At 33.2% G+C, this 25,431-nt stretch overlaps 3 protein-coding genes and 2 long non-coding RNA genes across 10 annotated transcripts in view; 3 read left to right on the forward strand and 2 right to left on the reverse strand.

The window, feature by feature from the left end:
* LOC145728511 (uncharacterized) overlaps positions 1-9,749 on the reverse strand; it is a 112,656-nt gene extending 102,907 nt beyond the window's left edge. The window contains exons 1-2 of one of the 5 annotated variants that reach the window (XR_014178102.1): positions 9,329-9,731; positions 9,226-9,281 (exon numbers count right to left, since the gene is read on the reverse strand). This is a non-coding gene — a long non-coding RNA (uncharacterized LOC145728511). Of the gene's footprint in view, positions 1-9,225; positions 9,282-9,328 lie in introns of all 5 variants that reach the window. The other 4 variants (XR_014178104.1, XR_014178101.1, XR_014178103.1 and 1 more) reach the window with 4 other exon arrangements.
* LOC145728510 (uncharacterized) overlaps positions 1-11,029 on the forward strand; it is a 29,974-nt gene extending 18,945 nt beyond the window's left edge. Inside the window, exons 1-3 of one of the 2 annotated variants that reach the window (XM_081978802.1) lie at positions 9,792-9,931; positions 9,998-10,184; positions 10,868-11,029. In XM_081978802.1, coding sequence (XP_081834928.1) covers positions 9,842-9,931; positions 9,998-10,184; positions 10,868-10,962 — 372 coding nt within the window. In that variant the 5' untranslated portion in view covers positions 9,792-9,841 and the 3' untranslated portion in view covers positions 10,963-11,029. Of the gene's footprint in view, positions 1-9,791; positions 9,932-9,997; positions 10,185-10,867 lie in introns of those variants that run through there. The other variant, XM_081978803.1, reaches the window with a different exon arrangement.
* Positions 11,030-12,383: 1,354 nt separating this feature from the next.
* LOC145728509 (T-cell immunomodulatory protein) lies at positions 12,384-17,521 on the reverse strand. Its single transcript, XM_081978800.1, has 10 exons — positions 17,237-17,521; positions 16,848-17,024; positions 16,648-16,797; positions 16,454-16,591; positions 16,141-16,397; positions 16,001-16,085; positions 15,789-15,948; positions 13,196-13,467; positions 12,934-13,142; positions 12,384-12,821 (listed from the first exon to the last, which is right to left on the reverse strand). The coding sequence occupies exons 1-10, from the start codon at positions 17,412-17,414 to the stop codon at positions 12,609-12,611; spliced, it is 1,839 nt and encodes a 612-aa protein (XP_081834926.1). The 5' UTR covers positions 17,415-17,521; the 3' UTR covers positions 12,384-12,608.
* A 523-nt stretch (positions 17,522-18,044) lies between these two features.
* Positions 18,045-24,082, forward strand: LOC145728354 (E3 ubiquitin-protein ligase RNF10). Its single transcript, XM_081978489.1, has 11 exons — positions 18,045-18,465; positions 18,595-18,753; positions 20,158-20,232; positions 20,291-20,432; positions 20,485-20,575; positions 20,635-20,819; positions 20,873-21,318; positions 23,343-23,438; positions 23,489-23,644; positions 23,698-23,844; positions 23,898-24,082. Exons 1-11 carry the CDS (start codon positions 18,390-18,392, stop codon positions 24,065-24,067), a joined length of 1,743 nt encoding a protein of 580 aa, XP_081834615.1. The 5' UTR covers positions 18,045-18,389; the 3' UTR covers positions 24,068-24,082.
* A 287-nt stretch (positions 24,083-24,369) lies between these two features.
* On the forward strand, positions 24,370-24,917 carry LOC145728359 (uncharacterized). Its single transcript, XR_014178069.1, has 2 exons — positions 24,370-24,523; positions 24,633-24,917. It is a non-coding gene; the product is annotated as an uncharacterized LOC145728359 (long non-coding RNA).
* Positions 24,918-25,431: the final 514 nt, after the last annotated feature.

The following is a 25,431-nucleotide window of genomic DNA, read 5'->3' on the forward strand; positions in this document are numbered from 1 at the left end:
GGATCGATGACATTTCAACAGAAAATAACACAACCAATAATCTAAAATACATTTGAACTTATTCGAGTGCCAGTGCCTGGAATTCTGGATCTTTTAGAGATCTTTTAGATCTACTTTCTTTACTTTACTCTACGCAATCTAGTGAACCTATTGTATAGTGATAAAAACCAGGTGTGTGGGAGGTATAGTCACTTTCAGTCTTCTTTTGTAGAAATAAATTATTTTATGTCGCCTGCCTACGATAAACAAATAGGAAGAGGCGTTTTGGAAATTTAACTAAGTAACTTTAAGCGGTCAATATATTTTTAGAACTGTGAAAATTTCGTGTAGTATTCTGGAAAGAATAATTAGGCGCTTCGCTTTGGAGACATTCAGTTTAGTTTGTTGAGTTTAAAATCAGTAGCGTTCTATTGCAATAGATTATTATCGTTATTAAAGTAATTAAAATCGTGAAAGTTAACTTTTATATGGAACTAATTATGCATGAATACAAATTGTAGACCTAAACTTCCAACTTACACAATGGTTTCAAACAGTCTTAACAATAATTCTCTTCTTCAGATGACTCATGTCAAAAAAGATGACTTTGAATGACTAGAATAAAACACCCCATTTATTTCTATCTAATGCTGTTAGTCATGTCGGAATCATTCTCTGATTTACAATGAAATGATTGACGGGACTAATGATTTGGAAACCTACAGTGAAGTTGTAAGAGGGCAGAGTAAAACATACTTCCCTTAATACTAATTGCCACATGGTATGCAGATGTTGCTGGATTACTTAAAAACTAATCTGGTTTTGAAATATATCATATAAATATGCTCATAAATGTAAGTTTTTTTTAAAGTAAGATAAAAAGGGTTTTAACACATTTATTATATGGTGACTTAGTCATAACTTTTCAACCTTTAAAATTATTAAATATGTTGTAATTGTTATTAAATTTAACTTAGCTAAATAACTGTTTTCTTTTATAAAATGTATAAGACATAGTTTATTAATATATATATATATTTTTATTTCAATAAAGATCCAAATATTTAATATGTAGGTACTGATATTTGATATGTAAATGTGTCGTCATTTTGACTATGTTTTTGTTGTGTTTTAATAGTTCGTCTGCGTTATTTCTCGTTGGTTCTTTTGAAATAAGATTGCTCCAAAAGTGAGAAGTACAGAAACGTACTTCAATTATCCATTAAAATCTGAAGAACAGAGAGATCTAAAAAACAATAATTTCCTTAGAAGTGGCTACAGAAACTCACTCGTCGTACTGTCTACATATTGAAAAAATGGCATATGCTTCTACACCATTCCTAACTGTAATTCAGAAAGAGTCAATTGAAGGTCTAAGAAAAGCTTTTATATGTATATTCTAAACTTTGTAGACCCGTTATTCTGTAACTCAGATGCATTGTTCGCCGCTTTAATAAACTACTAAATCAACAGACATCACAAACAAAAAAAAGTGTCTCAAAAATGCAATTTTTACACTTGCACCTGTCTATCAAAACTTGTTATGTAACTTGGCTAAAGAAAAAGAATTACAATTTCGCTTTTGTATTATTTTGAGTTGTGACACAAACTTGTTCACAACTTTTAAGAGTTTGTATGTATTCCACAGTCTGGCTTGTTCCAATAATCAATTTTTTATAAGATTTGTATACAAATAAGAGATCCAAATTTTGTGAGATATTCTCATTTTGAATTCGCACCTTTACAGAGTCTCACACAAGTGATTTTTACAGAAGCCCGATTGATTGACTATTTGATTTGGTTTTTATTGTTAATTCTGAAACTTGTTCTTTCGTTTAAATGGTTTTCATTGGCCTAAAATTGTTGCAAATAACAGTTTTTGTTACATTTGAGACTCCTTCCACTTATCCAGAAAAATGTCGTTTGAGAGGGATGTATTAATAACTCTTTTATCCGACATTGACAAAGGTAAACATTTCGGAAACTATTTTAACTAAAGTTACAATAAAATTTAGACTTTGTTGACTTCTCTTCTTCATCCCTATAAACCCGAATCATTATATTTTCCTAGAAACAATTTGTGTTAACTATGATTTATGAAGGAAGAAATTGTATATACCCTGTAGATGAGAAATGGTGAGAAATTTGCGTGACTGCCTTTTGTAACATCAAGTAAAAATTAGATTGCATAACACACAGCTTTATTTAACGCAATAACTGGTAAATAAATAATTCTAAAACCATTCTTTACACGAATAGAGTATGCTTAATAAGTGCAGGAGTACACTAACTATATCCCCATCCATTATTTGTTAAAGCAGTGCAACATTATTGATGACCATAGTAAATCAGATCACACATACCTTTTCTATGTTTTACATCATGCATTGTTTTATAGAAAGATAGATAACAGACATTAATTATGGGTTATCTACTAAGTTTTTTGCCGAGCCCAGTACATTTTTTGCCTATTGAAGAAAGTGAATCATCAACAAATCTGGTGAAACTTTGATTTTCTCTTGTTGGTAGAGAACTGCACTTGAAATATTGCAGCAAGTAAGTCAATAAAGCCAAAAGTATCAATACTATCAAAATCCTCACAATATTGTGCACACATTAAATAACTGCGTTTTAAAATAAGAAAAATCTGGTTTGATTTTGTGTTATCTCACACTCTTATATTTCTACTTTTTTCCTTTTTTATCATATTAGCCAAGGTTAAACATTCCAGAGAAAGATGTCATATTTGATTAATTAAATTTATAAAAAATAAATTTCTAGTTTATCTAAATAGGAATTCGATATTATTTTATTTTAGATTGCAACTAAAAATGGTATAAGCTTCCAGCTTTTCACCAAAAGTGGTAGATGAAAATAATAAAAACAAAATAACTATTTTTGTGATGAAACAAATTATTAGTGACAAATCACCTTCTCGCGAACGCAAGTGTTTAAAAATATTCGCTAATAAAGATGATTAATTTGTACCGATTAATCTCCCATTCAAGTGACAAACCCTACACGTTATGTCAATAACAAAGATATTTTTAATGCAAAGGTGTGCCTTTAAAACACTAGTGCTCCGCCCATGCGTTGAATTCCTTAGTTCTGTAAATTTGGACAGTGTTCTATTTTAAAACTCTGGCACACTTGAAACAATACCTTAAGATAAATATAAAAAGTCAGAGATGGAACTGTGCCAAATCGCCAGGCGTTTCCAGCATTCTATTTCAACTGTCTCAAATTTTTTATTTCGTTTCTTGTTCGCCTGATGGTCGTCTAGTGACGAAATAAGCTTGTTTTTACGAGCTATATTAATATTTTGACACGGCTTAATAATCAAGAGACATCTGGTTTAAGCCTTTTGGTAATAGCACATGTTCCAAAAAATCTAGCAGCCATCCTAAAAAGAGATTATGGCTTTCGATGCATCTGTATGGTGTATTATGTTCTGAACATTCAGATCAAACTTTTTAGTTATTGATTAAGCTTGAACAAGCAACCAGTTATCGTGCTATTTAATCAAACAATATAAGGTAAATTTAGCATTAATTTCGTGCAGATTTTCTGAATTTATTATTAAAAACCCTATGGGTTAAATACCACCTAAGTGGGACAATCCAGATATATATTTCTTTTCTTGAATAAATTATTTTGCGTGCCGCAGTAATCGTGTCGTTTTCCTTGCATGTGCTAAAGTATATAAAATGCCCGAAAAGAAATAAAAGCAGCACTTTTCAACTTTCCTTATCAGTTAAGGTTATATAAAACGTCTTACTCCATAATAAACTCTACAGTACTGTAATCAGTTCAATGAAAAACACATAATTATGCTACATCACAGTGATATTATTTGTAGAAAGAAATTAGAATGTTATAAACATGTTCTCAGCGTTTGTAAGACCGCAGATAAGTCTTATCAGCCGGGGCTGAAGTACATGATTTCAAAGTAACCTTTCACATGGGCTGCTATCAGTACCGCGTTACTGTTTACTTAAAATGATTTATTTAATCAAAGATCAAAGAACATGTTATTTTAAGTTTAGGCATTATCAGTGCTTCAACTATTTATGTAACAATTTTAATATCAACTAAACTTTTTGTGTTGTTTCTTTTTTTAAATATGAATGTTAGAATTTAACCTCATTTTCGTGGTCTTTCATACGTGTAGATGCCGTCATCAAGTTTTTTCATAACATTACGTTTAATTGCAGCCGGAATGTAGTTTGGTTTCCTTTAACGCAACCAATATTACAAACCTGAATAATCATTAAAGCAACAAAATATACGCACATTTAAATGGAAATCATTAATTTACTTGAGAAAACACGTAAAAATAATTTACGAAACATGTTTTTTAATGAGTGTACGCGGTGAAAGGCAACTTTTGGGTAGATAAAGACGACCAATGTCCAAACGAGGAATATTTTATCATATCTTTATTAGGCATTACCATAAGGTTGGTATTGAAATTTGAAATCGAAACGGCCTCTGGCTTTTTTTTGTATTTTTAGATACATTTCTCACACGTTTCATTAAGTGTTAAAAGAAATGGGAAATTGGTGGTCTTGGTTATTGTTGTACCACGTTGGTTTGTCAACGTTCAACTAACACTGCCATCACTAGTTCTAATATCAAATACCATTTACATTACATTGTTGAAAATATTTAATACTTATTCGAATAAAATTGATTTTTTTTTAGGTTTGGTTGATCAAAGATTTAAATTATTCTCTAAGTTTGGGAGCTGTTTGATTGCAAGAGAGCTTGTTTCCAGAACCAAAGTCCAAAACTTTAACAGATACTCATAAGCGCAAATAGGAAAGCTGAGAGCTTCCACCAATTAATTTATGAAAAGGAAATATTGCTGGAAACTTATTATGAGAAAACTTTTAATTAATACCCCATCAAGGCTGCAAAGACTAAAGTTTCAATTCCATGTCTAGTTTACACACAAATTGTGAATAAGGTCGCCTTGCTTGGTGAGTTGAACCCTTTAAAACAGCCAAAACACTTTATCTGTTTGTTTTTTAAAACAAAATGAAAGATGTCATATTCCTAGTCGTTTTAAGTTGTGGCAACACTGCATAAAGCAGTACTTGTATAGTAACCTATGATAATTTACTTTAATCTTTAATAAACGTGTGCTTTAAGTAACTCTTGGGGTATAATTGAGCTTGCAAACCACAATAACAAAGTAAAGTAAATAGATCATGTGTTTTCACTCATAAAACGTTCTGGTTATACGGGTTATACTTATAGCAACTACTATTTTTTAAAACTGTTTTGACTTGTTAATTCTTTTTTTTATACCCGAAATGACTCTCCTTGTATATTAGTTTTAACAAAATTGAACGATTGATGGTGAATTTTGAGTTTAAAGGTTGATATACAGGGTGTCCCAGATCTAATGTCATTAGATTTTCAAGTGAAACCGCCTGAAGATTTGTCAAAATTGGATTTTCCGTTCAATTCTATACATATTTGATATAAGGGGGTAGGCAAAAAAAGGTATGGCAAAAAGTCAGGGTGCACTAGGTCCGTTATTTGAAGAGTGTAGGCAAAATACTATAAATAATGAGAGTTGTAGGAAATTTCCTCTACAAGATTGTATTAAAGTGTTTTTGCCAATAGAAGCCTCCTTACAGGGGTTACAAGGCAAAAAGTGACAGGCTGCACCAAACTGGTTTTTTAAATTTATCTAGAGCTACAAAAAACGTATATGGTTGAAAATCACGAATTCACCAAAGCATTTTAGTCTATTTTTTAATTAGGTTAAACAGGGTTAAATAAGGTTAAACAAGGTACACTTTACACTACCAGATGATTTATTTAATCATTTAGTTACTGGTTGCGTATAAAAGTAGTTAACAAACACGATAAAATGTGTTATAAATGAAAGATTATATGTTTTGAAAATAAAAATTTTGCTTCCAGCATGTTTATTGATTTTTACTGATTACCAAGTAAAACTATTTAATTTTCACATAAGAGAAGTTTTTCTTCATCGAAAACAAAAACTGACAGCTACGTATTTTATAAAAAAACAGTGGCATACTACGTTTCTCTCTAAAAATGTATGTAGTACTAATGCCATTAGCACAATACGTTAACCATTGGATAAACATGATTTTCTCGATGACAGAAGTACATTTTACTTTTAATAAAATTCTTAGTAAGTAAAGTGTTGCATTAATAACTATCTATTCGATTTTAAGGATTTCTCAGTCGTACTAATTAACATAATTTAAAGAAATTTTAGTGCAAGTTCTGCTTAGCTTTTTCATTAATTTTCAATAACATTCAAGACTGCTTAAGAGGGTTCAGCTGTTGCTTGTCAATAACCAAGAGCAAAACTTAAACTTTAGGAATGTTAGAAAAGTTTTGCGACCATACAGTCAAAACTGCAGTAATAAATATGTATTGACTGCTAAATATGAACTGTACAGCTTTCATTTAAAAGGTTTTTGAATTTAATCAACTGTGCAGGACAAACAAAACACCGTGTATAATAGATAAGACCCTATAACCACGCACTTGCATTGCAAAACTCCTTGTTGGCCACTAGTTAGAAAACACTCGACTTAATTGGTTAAAATTCTACTAGCCATCTAATTTCGTAATTTTCTTGTATAACTAAATAGTAATTTACTAAAACTATAAACCTGTGGTTAATTGCGATAAGTCTGATACTGAAAAACCCACAATTTTAGAAGCTAATGAGTTAACGGCTTCCTGCATTCCTGACAGGACCCGCCCCCTCATTAACTAGTCAGAAAAGTCCAACACAAAAATATATAAAACGAATAGTTGAGCAAACACAAAACATGTATCAGAATATGATACCGTGGGTGGTTCCCGATACGGTCCTTATTTTTAGACGACACGAATGCTGGATATTAGTGTGACACAATTTGGCACATGGGAAGCGTTAAACCAGCTCCGAATTGAATAATAAATCTGTCCCGGCAGCTTAATATGTTATTTAATTTTGTGAGCTGCCTTTACAAAGTCTATTTAGATCAGATCTAGAGGTGTGTGCTCGGCACTGATGTAAATTGGCCATAACAATGTAGGATGAATTATGTGTTTTATTTTGAATGACGTTGACTCGGTACATACAGGAAATTGAACTGAGTGTAAACGGAACCAAAACTAGTGACTTAATCAGAAAAATGTTGCACTGTTCGAGTACCTTCAAAATATTCACTACATTATATGGTAGCTTGAAAGTTGAATGTATCTTATTTGGTATTTAAATGGCGTTTGTACTTATTATTCGGGTTCCGGCAGTGCCGAATTCGTTGACACCGCATTATTTATTGTTTTCTATTAAGGTGTTGCATTTAAAAGTAATTTTCATACTTAATACATACCTGTATTTATAATGATGTAAGGAATTTTAATGTAAACTAGAGGTACGTTTTGGTAAAACGTACATGATTTAAGGAATTGATATACACAAGTCGTGCGTCACAAAACTACCAAGAAGCAATCTTACAACTTTCTAGTTTATTTCCGTTGAGCACAAAACGGCGATTTTCTTTATGGAAAAGGAGAATAATCGATGGAAATATTATCGATTTTGGTGGTGGAATAAACACCCCTACGTTTACAAAGGCTTCCTTGGCTGACATATGTATCCAGCCGTCGCGATAAGGGTGTGACTTAATGAATTGCTCCTTTTTATAGTTTCTGACAGTATACAGGTTGTTCTGTAATGAGGTCTGCAAATATGCTGTATAGGAAAAATTTATGGTGGATTAAAAAGCAACAAAAAGGACGAAAAGTAAATGTTATTTTAAACAATGACGTATTGAATTAGAAATTGTTTTCTTCAGAAGCAATTTCAAATGTGGTATATCTACTGATGTTTTTCAACGATCAGAGTGAAGTGACTTTTTTGGTTAGAAAATGCCTAAACTTTATTAACCCAACCTAACCATTGTGAAAAAAAAATATAAAGAATTTTGATTGGTCAAAAAAACTGCTCTTAATTGATGCTCTTTATCATCACAAAATTGTTAAAGTGTTGTTGTAGGGCATTTTTGAAAAACTATTTTTTTTTCTTACCAATAGATGAAGGTTTTGGTTTTGGTTTTGTCCAGTCAATCGATGTCTTTCGTCGTGGGACACCCTGTATATCGGCCGATGCACGTCATTGACGTTTAACGCGCCACGTTGCCAGATGTTCAGTTTTTTCATTAAAACCCGAACTTTACATAAATTTTGTTTTTATTTACTTCTTATATAGAAGTTGACGCAGTTTTTTAACAGAGAATTTTGAATAACAATATTAGTCAATATTAAGTTTTTCTTTTCTCTCTCTTTAAGCAGTTTTAGTCAAGTCATCAACCACAAAAACAAAAACAGGAAAAGGCCAACTAGCAATCTGGCAACAAAGCACACAACTCGCTGAACGTCGAGATCGAGAAGGTCACGTTTGTATCAGAATTGCGTTCAGTTAATAAGCGCGTGAGAGAAAGAGAGCGCTACAGGTCGCAACTAATCGCTAAGCAATACGAATGCATTTTCAAAACGTCAAACTCACTGATGACGTGCATCGCTCCCATTAGGGCCTTCGACCATACGTTTCTCTGTCCGTTACACGGTTTTCCTACGGTCGGTTTTGAATTTTTTATTTAGAAATGATTGGGTCACAAACGAGACAAATTAAAAGTTCTTTTAAAATTAAGACTGACGCAGATTTAAAATCACACACACATAACGTTTGCTTTTAGTTTCACGGCTTTCAGGTTTATAAGTACAGCACGTTATATCTTATTTATCTTTAGACCGTTTTTTGTGTCAGTTTTTTGAATTGCGACCGATCGACTCATGCAGTTCTTTCTGTTGGCCAACTCTATAACTGATTTTTTGACTTATGGGATGGTGTGAGTTGTGATTTAAGTATCTTACTGACCAAGATTTTTTTGTTGTTTCCTACTTCTGTTGTTTGTTGTGGTAACTGGTTGAATTCTTTTTGTATGTATTCTATTTGGTTTCTAGGAACTGCGGTGATACAGTCGTCCACATATCTGTAGACTGTAGGAAATGAAATTTTAAAATCGAGTGTATGTTAATGTTGGTATTATCAGTCTTCCATGACAAGTTGAGCTATGTATAGCACTGGAAATAGACGTACTCATAGCACATCCCTTAATTTGTTTATAAAACGTGTCATTATTATTTCAGGAAATAGGTTATTGAATTTAGTGTTAAATCGAAAATAATCTAATTACTTACTTCGAAAACGGATCTTAAGAAGGGTAAAACAGAAGTTTATTCACTTTGTTCTGCACCTGAAAACATTCTATTAACTCAAAAATGAGCTGCTGTTTGCACTTACCATAATACCGAGGCAGTTCCAGTCACCGAAAATAACAAAATTACGAATACAACTACACAAATTAAAAACTAAATCAATAAATTCAAATTACAGCCCGAAAAAAAATCGAGAAAACGATCGACAAACGTCAAGAAATTAAAATTGATCAATGGCGTCGCGCACAGGGTTGCGTTCAGAAAATCGCCGGTGCACACTCCGTGAAATTATTTGAAAGTTTGTCACGTGACACCAGTTCGTTTTGTTAAATATGTTGGTCAGATGATACAACAATCGGGAATTTAAAAATTTGTAAATAACAAACTTCAAGTTCAGTTCAGCCTTGGGACGGACTTTACATAAGAAACCAGTGCATGATAAGAAGATGAGAGAGAAGAGAAACTATTAAAAATCAGAGACCTAGACAAAGATGGCGACAAACTTCCTAAGGTCTGCTAAAACCACAAAAATACGTCAATGTGACTGACAACATTTTGACATTTCAGGTTAGAAAAGTAACGTTTCTTGTTTCTTCGCATGATTTTTGATTTAAACTTTGTATATTCTACAGACTGTAAAAGTGTAGAAAACTACTTTAAAAATCTAACGTTATTGATTACAGCCAAGGTAATACTCATTTTATTTACTTATTAATGGTAATTAATTAATTAAAATGGCACTTTTTACACGCAGATGTGGTTTGAAATCATTCCCTCCTTTGCAATCATCGTTGGGGCAATGGCGGCCCCCCAAACTTTAGCCTATGTAATCAATTGGATAGCAAATCGCAATGTATTTCGCAGAAGCCTTATTTCCGAAGATTTAAGAATGCAATACTTGCGCGACATTCGAACCACCGGAGATCCATATAAAGTTGCAGGTGACAATACTTAATAATATTATTAATGCATCACTACAAAAGGAATGCAAAAGATACAAAAATCATAATTATAATATTGTCATATTACACCGCATCGTAATGTCCTGTGAGTCCTAAGATATTTTTGCGTACTAAAATCACTTTCTTAATCGACACTCCACATTTTGATGTGTTTAAATGCCAAATACGGCACAATCATTTCACTAATTGAAGGTAAAAAAATTGACTTTTCAACAAATAACTAGTGAAATTCTTTCGTCATCAATATTTTACTTTTTTGTTTTCAAACTAGTTCTTAACATCATACATTACCTACGTTTAATTTTTCAGTCTGATATACATCAACCAAAAACAGGTAAATCATCATGAAGGCGAGACAAACAGAGTATAATATTCTAGACTCTAGAGTAAAAAAAGAGTAATAAAAATTATCTCATAAAAGATCACAAAATACACAGGTCTTCCGTTTTTCGGAGACCACCTGTTAGAATCCCTTTTATCTTAAAAGATAACTCATTTATTTGAAGTAACGTTTACGACACACGTGCAGAAGGTCAAATAAAACTAAATTTTGATATTTACCTTGTCTCTTACAACCTAAGCTGCTTTTATTATAATAATCAAATTTTGTAATTCTACTACATCTTCTCGTCCACTAAAAAATTAAAATATGAGATGTGTAGGTCTGGAAAACATCCCCGACGAAGATCCAGAAAATGAATGCGCTGAAGAAGAAAAAGTTGAAGAGGAATGTGAAGAAACAAATGCAGAGTCCTGAAGATTTTTTTTGTGTTCTTGTTAACTAATTAAGGTGTCACGTTAAATAAAACAGTTATTTTCTCTAATTGAATTGTTCTTAAGGCCTATTTTTCAAAATCCACTCTAGAGTAATTATTACGCTACGTTGCCATTGTTATCACTAAAATAATCGCACAGGGAGAGAAAAAAATCGATCGTTCCTTATAGCTCACGCATTTGCATATCATGGGTCAGCCACTTCCACAAATAGTATATAACATGCCATCGCCCCTCTTTTAAAAAAACCAGTGGTCATCGACTTTCTACCTATTCTAAAAACTACTATATCACTTAAATACACGCCTCGAACGTAATATTAACATTACGCATAATCAATGCAATTTTTTTTTGTTTTTTACGCGACTATTTATCGCACAGCCGAAAAAGCTGGACGAAAACTATTTTCGACTTCTGTTGGCACGGTGCAGATGTCGGTCCACTGGCCTAAACGACTGCACGAAATGTCTAAAAACCTGCCCCTTTTATGACGATTTATTGCCTTATTACTATGTAAATGTAATTAATCCACGGGCTTTAAAAATAGGCAGGCCAAGAATTTATAAAATTAATAGCTTGATAAGTTTTGCTTTAAGACAAACACCAGTGTATAATTTAATTAGGTTGTGGCAGACTTTATTCGCATGTTTCTTTAATAATCATGAGCTTACATTGTATAGTCTGTTTTTTCTATAGTCGTGTAGTTTTGCTTATTATATGGAGTTAACAAGTTGTTTAGTTGTGATGTTACATGCACGAGTTGATAGAAATTTAAATGAGTTATTTACAGATAAAAAGTGTATATAACCGCAACAGTGTGCAAACCTTGCCATTTCTAAACGAAACGACAGATTTTGATGCAGTTTGGACTATCATTGAGATTAATTTATAGGATTTTGGTTGATGGAAAAAACTCTGACTTAAATGCACCACCACTGTACTATACAGGGTGGAAAAGAAGCGCGTGCAAAAAAGTGAAATTTTCAAGTAGTCCCAAATTGATCAATAACTAAGGCAGTAGCTTTGAACTGTCATTTTAAGTCACGTGTAGGTCCCATATTATGTGTTGCATAATTTTAAGTCAACTTTTTTAACCGATAGAACCATACAGGGTGGTTAGAGACAGTTAAAGTGGAAGAACAATTTGTGAGACACAGAGCAGCGCAGAAGTTTGAATACCCGTTCTATTGGTATACCTATTTTTAATAAATAGTTGGCAATTTTCTTTCTTTTCTTTACTTTACTTTCTTCTTTAGTCGGAGACAAAAATTGTATTTTTTATAATTTTAAGTATTTATAGACTCACAGCATTTCAATTAAAAAGTAAATTTAAAAAAGTGGTTATACGTATACATCAGAATAATATTTGTATACAAAATATAGAAGGTAAATAAAAACCAAATGAACTAGAAAGTTTCACTATTATGATCATAAGTCATATTACGCACTATTTTGTTGTTTAATAATTTATTCGCTATACTAAATTAAAATAAAGTTTTATGTAGACTATATATCACAAATCCTTCAAAAAAATGCCAAATACTTTTTTTACAATTTTGCACAGAAAATGCACTAGTCACGTTAGTGTGTTAGAAAATCAACATTTCAAAAGCTGGTAATAACACAAATTTACATAGCATCGAAATGAAATCGATGACTCTCGGACATTCTTTCTTTTTTGTCCTCTTGCCTTTCCTTCCAGTGTAACACCCCAATAATCAAAGTGATCATACCGCAAACAGCTGTCAAAGCGGCTACTGACATAAGAATTAGTTTACTGGGAGTGACAAACAGTTGAGCTTTCCATTTCCAAGGCTGGCTGACTGGCCATGGAATCACAACCTAGAAACAATTTGAATAAATCTGGCACTGTAAATGATTGAAACTCTGTTGTCATGAAGTTTGTGTCCTACTTTATTTGTCAACACCATTCAAAACTTTATCTAACACTTACCATTTGAGAGTTTGGTATAATTTGAGTCCAACATCTTGATCGATTAGATAAACCCACTGTAACTGAATCTACAAAATTAGGGGTGCGACCCAAACCAAAAATAGTGTAAGGAAGAATCAAACTAAAATGAGCGGATTGGGGCAACTGAGGCGACACTCCATGCCTCAAATGTCCTTCTTGTGTGGTGGTTTTGTATGATATTGACGGTCCTAAAATGTAGTACTTATAACAACTTTGCAAGCAAACTATTAAAATAGCTAACCCGGTAAATTTGTGCCATACGTTCTACGCTTCTTTCCAACTCTGCCGTTTATCATTTCATTGTTTTTATTAGTCAGCCCAGTCAAAACCATGACTTTAATAAAGTTGGCGTCGTAGTCCAAACTGTTTTTAAACGCCCCAGTTTTATACTCTTTACCATCGTAAGTGACTACAATGCAATCCAAAATACCGTCTTGGTAAAAATCAAAGAACGCTGCCATTGCTGTTCCATTACGGAATGGACTTAATGCAGACCATTTGATGGAATATGACCTGAAAAAGTTATTGTTCACACTTAACAGGCATTTAGCTGAATCCAAATTAGAAGTGCTCTTATAAATATAGAGATAGACAAAAACTGAACTAAACTGTCGGTGTTTGCAGCTGAAATTTGATACAAAACTTAATGACATTGAAACCGTTGGTTAATACCTGTCACCGTTTGACAGATATAGGGTACTTCTCAGAATTCGTACTTTTCTTCAAAACTTCCAGGTGCATTATTTTTTATTTCTAAAATACATTTCTACAGCAACTTTTCGCGTAGAATCCAGTATTGTAAATAGTTTTTTCTATTAGACACGCTTTTTGAGATACACACAAAAAATGGTTAGGTAAAAAGAAAAAAAATTGTAAATATTTCCAGTCCCCCCATTCCTTTTAAGTCCCCTGGTATTGAGATAATGATAAATCTTGACGAAATACAATCTTAAAATTAATTTTTGTATGGTCACGTGACAGTTTTTAGGTTGGATTAAGTAGCATGCCTGTTTTTACAATTTGTACTTGACTTTTGACAAAATTGTCGATAAGGATTAATGATTCAATAAAAATGACTTCCTCAGGTTACGTGACTGTTTTTCCAAATTTTAAAGACCCAAAAGCATAAAATTTATTTTTTTTAAAGGTCCCGTAACAGTTTTTAGGTTAGATTAGGTGCCAAAAGCTTCAAATTGATTTTCTAAGGTCAGGTGACTGTTTACAAATTCTGACAAACAAAAAATATTTTTTGTAGGGTTGCCTGAAATTACGGGTTATATTTTGACGTTTGCACGAATCTTCTAACTGTCATATTAACCAAGTTAGCACGTGTCAAATAAAGATACTTATCATTTAGAAGAAACAGTTGAAAAATTGGTAATTTAAATTTAGACAGTAGTAAAATTGTAAGAACTGGGTCACGTGACTTGATAATTCAATTTTTGAGCTTGCAACATAGTACAGGCCAGCTGACATCTGTCAAAATTAGTCACGTGACATTTAAAATTAAAAAATTTGGTAAATTAAATTTAGACTATTTTGGACAGTTGGAAAAGCTGAAATTGCAAGAGACACATCACGTTACTTTGATTATGCCATTTTAGAGCTTGCAACACTGTCAAAGCCAACTGACACCTGTCAAAAACAGTCACGTGACTTCAAAATGTAATTTAAATGTTGATCATTAGTTAAATTAAATTTAGACAGTTGTAAAAGCTGAAAATGTAAAATACACGTTACGTGACGTTAATAATACAATTTTGAGCTTGCAACACTGTAAAGGCCAGTTGACATCTGTCAAAACTAGTCACGTGACGTTTAAAATTAAAAAAATTGGTAAATTAAATTTAGTCTATTTTAGACAGTTGTAAAAGCTGAAATTGCAAGAGACACATCACGTTACTTTGATTATGCCATTTTAGAGCTTGCAACACTGTCAAAGCCAACTGACACCTGTCAAAAACAGTCACGTGACTTCAAAATGTAATTTAAATGTTGATCATTAGTTAAATTAAATTTAGACAGTTGTAAAAGCTGAAAATGTAAAATACACGTTACGTGACGTTAATAATACAATTTTGAGCTTGCAACACTGTAAAGGCCAGTTGACATCTGTCAAAACTAGTCACGTGACGTTTAAAATTAAAAAAATTGGTAAATTAAATTTAGTCTATTTTAGACAGTTGTAAAAGCTGAAATTGCAAGAGACACATCACGTTACTTTGATTATGCCATTTTAGAGCTTGTAACACTGTCAAAGCCAACTGACACCTGTCAAAAACAGTCACGTGACTTCAAAATGTAATTTAAATGTTGATCATTAGTTAAATTAAATTTAGACAGTTGTAAAAGCTGAAAATGTAAAATACACGTTACGTGACGTTAATAATACAATTTTGAGCTTGCAACACTGTAAAAGCCAGTAGACACCTGTCAAAAACAGTCACGTGCCCTTAAAATTGCAGTTTAAACATTGAATTGTTGAAAAATTGGTAAATTATTATAATAATTTGTAATGAATATTGTTTCAACATTTTGAAATATACAGACGGCTCAAAATACTCTCAAATGCCTTATAAATATCTCAAAATGCCTTGTAATACCTCACAATGCTTCATAATAATGGAAAAGTACCTCATAATACCTCGAGTGTGTATACCAAATTACCTCGGCAATCTACCCCTCAAGTCCATAAGTTAGACTACACAGTACACACCAATAAAATTACATCAACTTAAGAAAATATCTTAAAAGGTGTATGAAAAGTTTAGAGAAAATGAGTTATAGCCCAGACAATAAAACATTCTTATCTTAAAAGAACTTATTAAACAAACCTCTTGAATTTGCCACATCCAGTTTGACAGGCTACATTTTCAAGTAAAAATGACTGAGGATGATCGTCACCCTCCTGGCTTAATGTAGCCAAAATGTCTGGATAACCATCCATATTGAAATCACCACTCCTTAATGTAATCACATTTGTGTATCTACTACCTGTTTAACACTCAAACATAATTGGATTTTAGGCAATAAAAGACAAACAAACCTTCTTTTAAGTAGTACCTCCACAAACTACCACTGTCATCTTTAAAATTAATCTGCAGATTTATCCACTGATCATCAGAATATACCTTAAAAAAATAAATTGACTAAATTGTTGCATTAAAAATGTTTTCAGTAACTCACCATCAGAGCTGCATTTTTGCAATTCCCATTGCTGTCCTTGTCAGTGCATACTGGGGTAACTAAATCCATTGTGCCCTTCAATTCTACATCAATAAAAAGTGACTGTCCAATTATAGCACTTTGTTCTGGATGTTTAATTGTACTGTGATAGAAAAATCTGCTAACTTCACTATTTAGGTCTGTTTCACGTCCAACCCATATTTCAAAGTTATATGGTGTGGTTATAAACAAATCAGCCATATAGTCATTGTTTAAGTCTTAAAATGTTTCATTGTCAAACCTTAAAAATGTACACTTTATCATGCAGGCTTACCCAAGAAGGCATGTGAATGTGGTCTGCTTAATTCTGCCCTACTAATATTATCTTCCATGGCTATAGCTTGGGGAGATGATCTATTTTTATTAAAAATCCAGAACATCCTTCTTTTATCTTTATCTTGTCCAAACAAATCTATAAAAGATCACACCACTCAATGAGACTCTATTGAGTGTAAACTAAATTAGTACCAATGATCATATCCTGGTTATAATCCATTGCTAGTGGCTGACCAATCATTTGAATAACTGGAGAATTCTCATCACTAGTACAATTTAAATGATCTGCTCCACCCCACAAAATGTAAATGTTGGTTAAGGACACTTCATCCACATCTTTTTCTAAAACTTCAACAATCAATTTTTTAAGCTATTTTCATCCTACAAATTACCAGTTCTCTTAAATGTTGTAGTGACCATCACATCCATTAAAGCATCTCCATCAAAGTCACCAGGAACCACACTGGTTATCTGTGAATTGCTGAAAAAACATTGAAGTTTAGTTTCAGCTGAACGCAATATAGGTTCTTCTTCATGAGCTAGTAGTATTTCAACTACTTTATTGTTATCTGAAAAAAAATAGAAAGACCATCAGAAACCCCCAATATGGACTAAAAAAAGGGTAACAAAATATAAATGATTGTAAAAACAAGACAACCACTCAGTGTATTGAATTAAATAATTGAAAAATTCCTAAACCTACTGACTAAGTATTTTTAAAACAAAATAACACCAGTGACTTGTCACTTTTTAAGGTGTAGAGTACAGTATAAGTACTTACCACGAACCACAAATACATCTGTTAGTTCATCAGAATTGAAATCACCAAAAGCAGCAGGCATTCCATCCCTGTTATTTCCAAAAACTAAATTAGTAATATCACTGGCACAGGCATAAGACAACCAAAGTATCAGTATAGTAACAGCGCAAGCTGGAACTGAAAATCCTGTTCCTTTCATTTCAAACCATGTAGTTTCAATTAAGTAGACTGTTATTTTTTATGAAATAATTTAATTTTCTCTATAATCACCAAATGTTTTCATTATTTTTGTTTTTAACTTTTGACGTTTACTACTTTTTTGACAGAGCATCGCATGTAAAATGTCATGTCACTTATTTCACTATGGCCGTATTCGAGTTGATGCTCCATCGAGTGTTCAGAACCAATGTGACGTCACTATGACGTAATTTGAAGTTGGTCAAATTATGGTTTTTGCAAAACTACGTCATCGTGACGTCACATTCTCTCAGCTCCCATCATCGAGTTTAAAGACGAACCGGTCCACTATTATAGAATTATATACTTTAATACGTATATGATTATAAGAATACAGACAATTTCTTTTCGTTTCAAGTGTGTCATAATTCAAAGGTCACGTGAGTTTTCTGCGATTTTGCAATCATTGTGTCATATGATTAATATGATTAATAATATGAATTACTGTTCCTGAACTATATTTTGAACTATGATAACGTAGAAGAAAAGAAGAACAGCTGTTTTGGTTTGATTTTTGATGGGTTTTTGACAATTTTCTGTCTTTTGTAATGTTTGTTTGCTTTCCGAAAATCTGAATCAAAAAGCGCAAGTCACAAGAACCATCTCGAAAAACCCCCACCAACACTTTCCCATATTTTTTTATTAATTCTATTCCCGTCGCCATTTAATTGCGGCGAGACCGTTTAGCGTTTTTCGCGGATTTTTCGTCGTTTTCGACGACAGGGGAGTTTCCTGCTCCCGCACGTTTTTTCCCGGTTTTCCAAATTTTCGTAAAGCGCTCAAAAAGTTGATATAGTACGCTGTTTTGAGTACTTTTTTCGTTCGTGTCAGTAAACATGGCTTTTTAAGATGTCTGCCTTTAGATATAGTGTTGGCACTCCTTTTGGAGGAGCACTAAGCTTCCAATCAGTTTCCCTAGTTTCTAAGTCTGGACGAGATGGACAAAAAACCGAATCGCAATTCTTCAAATTCCTCCAGGGCTTCCTCTGGAACTGACCTCAAAAAAAGTCTAGGTAAGTTATGCTTTGCATTGTTTCCATCAAGGTCAAAGTCTGATTATTGCGCAGATGCGCAATTCACTCACTTGGTGGTTGTGGATGAAATTTTAGGATTAGATAATATTTCCACATTGATATTTTCAGATGGTTCTACCTGTAAACTTGGGGCACGAGCGGCCCCAAGGCGACGGGAGCCTCCTGGTGGCTTTTCAAAGTCAAGCGAAACCAATCGAAAACCTCAACCACAACGCAATGGCAAAGCCTTTGATAAACGCCCCAAACCACGTGGATACTACTATGCAGGTTACTATGCTAAACTGTTTTTTTTTTCCAAAAAAACTGGAATTTTTTAAGTTATTGTCGTCAAGAAGAACCCAGAGAAGAAGTTCTTTCAACACATTTTTCTTCTTTCTTTCAAGGATAACCATTTTACCTTTTAATGTAAATTTGTTTATGAGAATTCACACTGCAAAGCACATCATTAAGAAACAAGCAGGATGAGGTAATTTGAAAAAACTAGGGGGCATTCCTCTTCACCTGCCATCTAATGAGCAGAACGAATATGACGTCACAATGACGTAATTTGACAGTTGGCCAAATTATGGCTTTGCCAAATTATGTTATCGTGACGTCACATTCACTCTGCTAGCTCCATGGAGTGTGAAAACGAATGCGGCCCTTATTTTTACTATCTGGCAAGTTACGTCATTGTTTCCTCACATTCACTTTGCATCCAGCCTGCAGAGCGAGTTTGACGTCACGATAACGTAATTTGACTGTTGGTCAAAATATTTTCTTTAAATTACGTCATTGTGACTTCAAAGTTGCTCTGCACACTTGATAGAGCGGAAAGCAATTTGACCCACTGTCATCGTGACATCAGAATGTGGCCCGAGTTTCAAAATTGATCAAACTCACGCTCACCTGTTGTCCTTCTAGCCTCATCACTCTGAGGTGTTGCACTACAGTGAATATCACAGTCTAAACTTAAACTGTCAAAATGACTTCTAGTGTACACAGCTATAATGTGAACATGTGACTCAATAGGTACACAGAAAACCAAACAAAACACAACAGTGCTCATCACTACCAACTCAGCAAAATGTCGAATCAACTTGTTGGCGCGAATCTTTGAAATTTATGATGTCATATTAATTTAGTTTGATTTTCTGTATTTATTACTTTAGAGTTATCATTTTACTTGTGTAGAAAATTCGAAAATATCCATAGAAAGTCAAAGCGGCGAGAAATATTACAACCCAATGCTTTTAACAAATACCATATTTTGTTGAAGTGATTTTATGTTTGAGTCATTAGGTGTGGTGGTAATTTTGATGATAGCTAGCCAGGTAAAATCAATCAGGTCAGGTATTCTGATAAAGAAATCATGTGACCAACAGTCAAATTAGGTCACATCTACTCTGACAGACTGATGTAGTGCCACAGCCCTTAAATGTATAAATAATTTCCATATAGATACAAACCCATCACAAAATTTAATTTTATAAATGGACTATCACAAAACAAAACTTGTATTAAGTGTCTGTAAGAAGGGACATTTTACAATTATTCATATTGGGTTCTAATTTAAAAATAACCTTCATGTAGATACATACAATTTTGATTCTCAAATAGTAAAACAAGTGACTACACAGTTACTTACAGTTTCAAAAAAACCCTTGAAAACTGTTTATATCTCAATTCAAGGTGCACTACCTAGAACTGAGGAAGCCAGCCTAGATGATTTTAATGAGCCAGAGTTGGGTTCGATTTTTTCTCCAGGTAAACAAAATAATTTTTAATAATTTTATTGGGTAATTACAAATTTGAACATATCCAGGCAGCAAAAAGCAGAGCCTGAATCATTTATTGAACTTTACGTTTGCACCGCGCGAAAACTATCAAGCTAGCAATAAGGTGGAAGGAAAATTGATAACAACCAGAAAGCACAAATATAATAAAGAGCACTATCTTCAAGCTAAGTGAGTAAATTTTAGTGTTTTTTGAAGCTGTGATTACATCAAGTTGTTTTAGTTGTCAGTTTATTGTTAATGAAAAAGGAGATTACAAGCAGTATATGACTAACCAAGATGCATTAGTCGATTGGGATTTAATTGAACAAGTGGTAGGACATAAGAATTTAAAAAAATTAAAAATAATTTGTTAAATGATATTTATGCTTAGATTGTTCAAGTTGATGACCAACCTTCATGCCCAATATGTCTGTACCCACCTGTGGCAGCCAAAATGACTAAGTGTGGACATGTTTACTGTTGGTCTTGTATGCTCCACTATTTGGCTTTATCTGATCATGAATGGTGCAAATGTCCTATTTGTTTTGACGCAGTTAAAAAGCACGATCTTAAAAGGTAATTTTTTAAAAAAATGAACCGGCAAATTTTGTAAAAAAATATAATTATAGCGTTACAGTAGTAAGTCACAGAACATTCAATGTAAACGACACCATCGTTTTTAAATTGATGAAGCGACTTAGCGGCAGTTTTACCGCATATCCAGCCGACTCGGAGATTCAGCTAGAAGACGTAATCTATAATATATCGGACAAAACCCGGGAAAACGCCTCATCCAAGCTGTTTTCGGCTAACGCGGAAAATATTCTGGAGATAATCAATAGAGAAAGTGTGGAGCTGGAAGTACTGATGGCGGATAATCAAAATGGGGATGGGATATGTTTTGTGGAGGAGGCAAAAAGGCTTTTGCAGATACGGAAAGATCAAGTCTGTGCTCATATTGACCAAATGGAGAACATTACTGAACAATATAAGCCACAGCACAATGAAGAGAAACCAAGTTCAATGGAAGCTGAAGGAGGGTCTAAGGCAGCCAAGTTTTATTACTTCTATCAAGGTAAGGTTTGATTTGGTGTTTTTCACTCTTTAACTTGGTTAAAGGGAACTTAAGAGGAACTGGATTGTCAGTACTGTATGGTGTCAGAGTGCACAAGTTTCATGAAGTCCACCATCCCTAGAAAACATTAATTCAAGTGTCATAAAACAAAAAAAAAGGTTTTTATAGAATATGTAAGCAGCCAGTTTAAATGGTTTTTCTGCGGTTTAGGACACTTTCAGAGTCTGACAATTTTTAGGACATTTTAAATAGTCTTTAGAGGCTTATGGTCATTTCAAACAATTTTTCTAAAATTTAGTACTCTTGCCTAAAAAGATTTCATTTTTAGGAGGTTTTCAATAGTATTTCAGAGCCTCTGGTCAGTATAAACGTTTTTTATGAAGGTTAGAACATTTGTAAAGCCTTCTGACTATATTAAAAGGTTTTTCTAAGATTTAGGACACTTGTAGAGTCTTCTGATAATTTTTAGGAGGTTTTTGATAGTATTTAAAACACTCTGGTCATTATAAACGTTTTCAATGGTATTTAGAGCCTCCTGCATATTTTAAACATTTTTTCTAAAGTTTAGGACTCTTGTAAAGGCCCCTGACAATTTTTAGGGTGTTTCAATAGTATTTAGAGGCTTCTGGTCATTTCTAACAATTTTTCTTAAGGGTAGGACTCTTGTCTAAAAAGATTTTTGACATTTTTTAGGTTTTCAAGAGTATTTCAGAGCCTCTGGTCAGTATAAACGTTTCTTTCTGGCGGTTAGAACATTTGTAAAGGCTTCTAGACTATGTTACAAGGTTTTTCTGAGGTTTAGGACACTTGTAGAGCCTTATGACAATTTTTAGGAGTTTTTTGATAGTATTTAAAAGCCTCTGGTCATTATAAACGTTTTTTCTGAGGATTAGCACACTTGTAAAGGGTTCTAACTATTTTAAAAGATTTTTCTAAGTTTTGACACTTGTAGAGTCTTCTGACAATTTTTAGAATGTTCTCAATGGTATTTAGAGCCTCCTGCATATTTTAAACATTTTTTCTAAAGTTTAGGACTCTTGTAAAGGCCCCTGACAATTTTTAGGGTGTTTCAATAGTATTTAGAGGCTTCTGGTCATTTCTAACAATTTTTCTTAAGTTTAGGACTCTTGTCTAAAAAGATTTTTGACATTTTTTAGGTTTTCAATAGTATTTCAGAGCCTCTGGTCAGTATAAACGTTTCTCTCTGGCGGTTAGAACATTTGTAAAGGCTTCTAGACTATGTTACAAGGGTTTTCTGAGGTTTAGGACACTTGTAGAGCCTTATGACAATTTTTAGGAGTTTTTGATAGTATTTAAAAGCCTCTGGTCATTATAAACGTTTTTTCTGAGGATTAGCACACTTGTAAAGGGTTCTAACTATTTTAAAAGATTTTTCTAAGTTTTGACACTTGTAGAGTCTTCTGACAATTTTTAGAATGTTCTCAATGGTATTTAGAGCCTCCTGCATATTTTAAACATTTTTTCTAAGGTTTATGATTTGTAAAGGCCTCTGACAATTTTTAGGGTGTTTCAATAGTATTTAGAGGCTTCTGGTCATTTCTAACAATTTTTCTAAAGAGTAGAACTCTTGTAAAGACCATTATAAACAATTTTTCTAAGAGTTAGGACACTTGCAAAGGTCCTAACTTTCCCCCAAATCCTTCTTTGTCCATTTTGGGGACAGTTTATGTAGTTGTAAGCTTTTTTTTAATATGAGAATATATTCAATTATTACAGATATGATGAATATAAATCCACTAGGAATTCTAGGCCACGAGACGGTCACGTGACGTCTATTTTAACATAGAAGGCCACAACTTTTTTGCTACTAAATAATTATTTTTTTGTGGATTTGCTATGGGCACCTTTGTGAACGATTTATACGCTAATCTTAATCTTTTAAAACCTTTTAACCAAAAATAAATTTGGTGTAAAACCTCTATTGGAAAGAATCTTTGTGTTAATTTCAGTATATACAAAATTCTAATTCAAAATCTATAAGGTTTTCGTCCTGTTCATTTCAGCTGAGGATGGACAACACATCTACCTGCATGCCATCAATGCCAAAATGCTGGAACACAGTTACGGTTCATTGGAATTCGGACCTAAAACTTTGAAAGGTAAGGTTTTGTTGCCCAATTTTGGCACCAAAAAGTAACACTGAATTTAGGGAGAATTTTGGAGAAGGAGGGCGGTTCAATGACGGAAGAGTTGCGCAAAAAACTGCGCTATTTGCAACATTTGCCTATAACTTGCCAATTCGAAGTTGCTGAAATAAAACTCGAAGAGCCGGCTATAACTAAAGACACTGTGGATTACTTTAAAGGTTGGTACACACATGTTCACTTGTCGTACATATTTATAATTTTGTTTGTGCAGATCAAGTTGAAATAAGGAAGAAACGAAGGCAACGCAAAGCTAAGGAAGAACGGCGACGTGAAAAGAAAATTGAAGTGGAGGAGAACCGGAAAATCGGTAAATACGTCACTCCCGAATTGCATTTGGACAACAAATTTCAATTTCCGGGTAAGTTATATTGACAGCCACATTTCTTTTGCTGAATATTATTTTGTTTTCAGATGTGACCGAGTCACACGAAAGGTTCCCGGACATTATAGATCTGAGACAGAGAAGTGAATCAGAAGCCCCAGGGTTGCCACATAGTGGAAGTGCCTCTCCTGAATCACCATCTCTTCTCTACAGCAAATCGTTGGAGAACAATTTCATGTCTTTTTCCAAAGTAAGTTAGTGACTATTGTTTGGTGGTAGTGTTGTCAAATGCACCAAAATGATTTGTGTTAAAACTGAGCTACAACTCTTTTTAATTTAATTTTGGTGCTAAATTAAGTTGGAGGTTAATTAACCATGTCAATCAGTATTGAATTTTCATGGTCAGTCGCCTATCCCACATTTTTTTAACTACTGTACACTTTTTTTTGTTTTTTTTTTTACTTTACTAATTTGCATTTTTCTGTATTAGGTTCTGTCAACTCAAAAGAAAAACAATCATCATCAACCCCAGTACGTTTGAGGAATGTAACTGGACCTGTCATGACCTCAAGTCCTATCTCTAGACGTCGAGATAGCCATTCTGATCAAGAAGATGCATTTGAAGCTGCCCCTGATTACCATCGTACCATTGCGCAAGCCTTAGCTGAGGCTATTGAAAAAGGCTTGGAAATCCAAGACGAGAACGTAACAGACGGTAACTTAGTTGTTTTTTTCCTATTTTATTGTAATTATAATATTAACAATCGCTTTGGCGCATCTCAGATTCTCAAGGCTATAAAGAAATTTTGTGATTTGATTTGCAGAGGTATCTCAACCTGTGGGTAAAAGAAGAAGAAGAGAAACAAGGGAAAAGTACTTTTTTCATCCCATATGGCTTTTTCTGGAAACTGAGGAAATTTACAGTTAAATAAAAAAAAAGAAAAATGTATTGTGGTTGCGTTTCTAACAATGATAGTTTATTAAATATCCGCTATTATTTTATTTGTTCTGTTGCTAAATACGTATTATGTTTGATTCTAATTTTACAGCAAAAATAATTTTTGATTTTAATGTTTGATAGGATAGACTCAAATATATCCTGAAAAGTATGTCTGCATTGATTTGGTCTACAAACCTAGCTACTATAATACATAAAAAGCTGGACGATGTTCGCATTATTTGAAAATTGTATCGTCTTATGATTAATACAGTGCAGAACAGCTAATAACGCGACAACAGATTTATAAAACGTCTTATGGCATATGTTTAACCTCCTAACAGGCAAAAGTTTCGAACATTGAAAATGGTTATCATTTGTACGGTAAAAGTGAAAGGTAAGTGCACTTCTAATAACACAAAAATTATGATTTTTATAAATTGCTCACGGAAAAGCTCGATACACCATAATTTTTAACAAACTGTATCTCCGAATGCTTCAGCCGAATTTAATGATAAAAAAAAGGTTTTGAAAGGCCGTTTTTTGTAGAATTAGAGCCAGGGATTCATTTTGACTCACAATGATTGCTTCACCTATATACAGGGTATAGAAAAACGTGCTGCAGATTAAAATAATTTTAAAACATTTTTTGTGTTGGTTTTGTTGATATTTCGGGACATCTGTGG

This window comes from Ips typographus, linkage group LG4, assembly GCF_016097725.1.
Source record: "Ips typographus isolate SLU linkage group LG4, UJ_Ityp_2.0, whole genome shotgun sequence".
NCBI lineage: Eukaryota > Metazoa > Arthropoda > Insecta > Coleoptera > Curculionidae > Ips > Ips typographus.

Bases quoted from the DNA above. Each gene is read 5' to 3' on its own strand.
- LOC145728509 (XM_081978800.1), bottom strand. From the start codon at position 17,414: ATGAAAGGAACAGGATTTTCAGTTCCAGCTTGCGCTGTTACTATACTG. The intron at 16,798-16,847 runs GTAATTTGTAGG...TTGAAGTTTTAG, and splicing joins TACAACATTTAAGAGAACTG to AAAAAGATGTGGATGAAGTG. The intron at 16,592-16,647 runs GTACTAATTTAG...GATCTTTTATAG, and splicing joins TAACCAGGATATGATCATTG to ATTTGTTTGGACAAGATAAA.
- LOC145728354 (XM_081978489.1), top strand. From the start codon at position 18,390: ATGGACAAAAAACCGAATCGCAATTCTTCAAATTCCTCCAGGGCTTCC. The intron at 23,645-23,697 runs GTTGGTACACAC...TTGTTTGTGCAG, and splicing joins CACTGTGGATTACTTTAAAG to ATCAAGTTGAAATAAGGAAG. The intron at 23,845-23,897 runs GTAAGTTATATT...TTTTGTTTTCAG, and splicing joins CAACAAATTTCAATTTCCGG to ATGTGACCGAGTCACACGAA.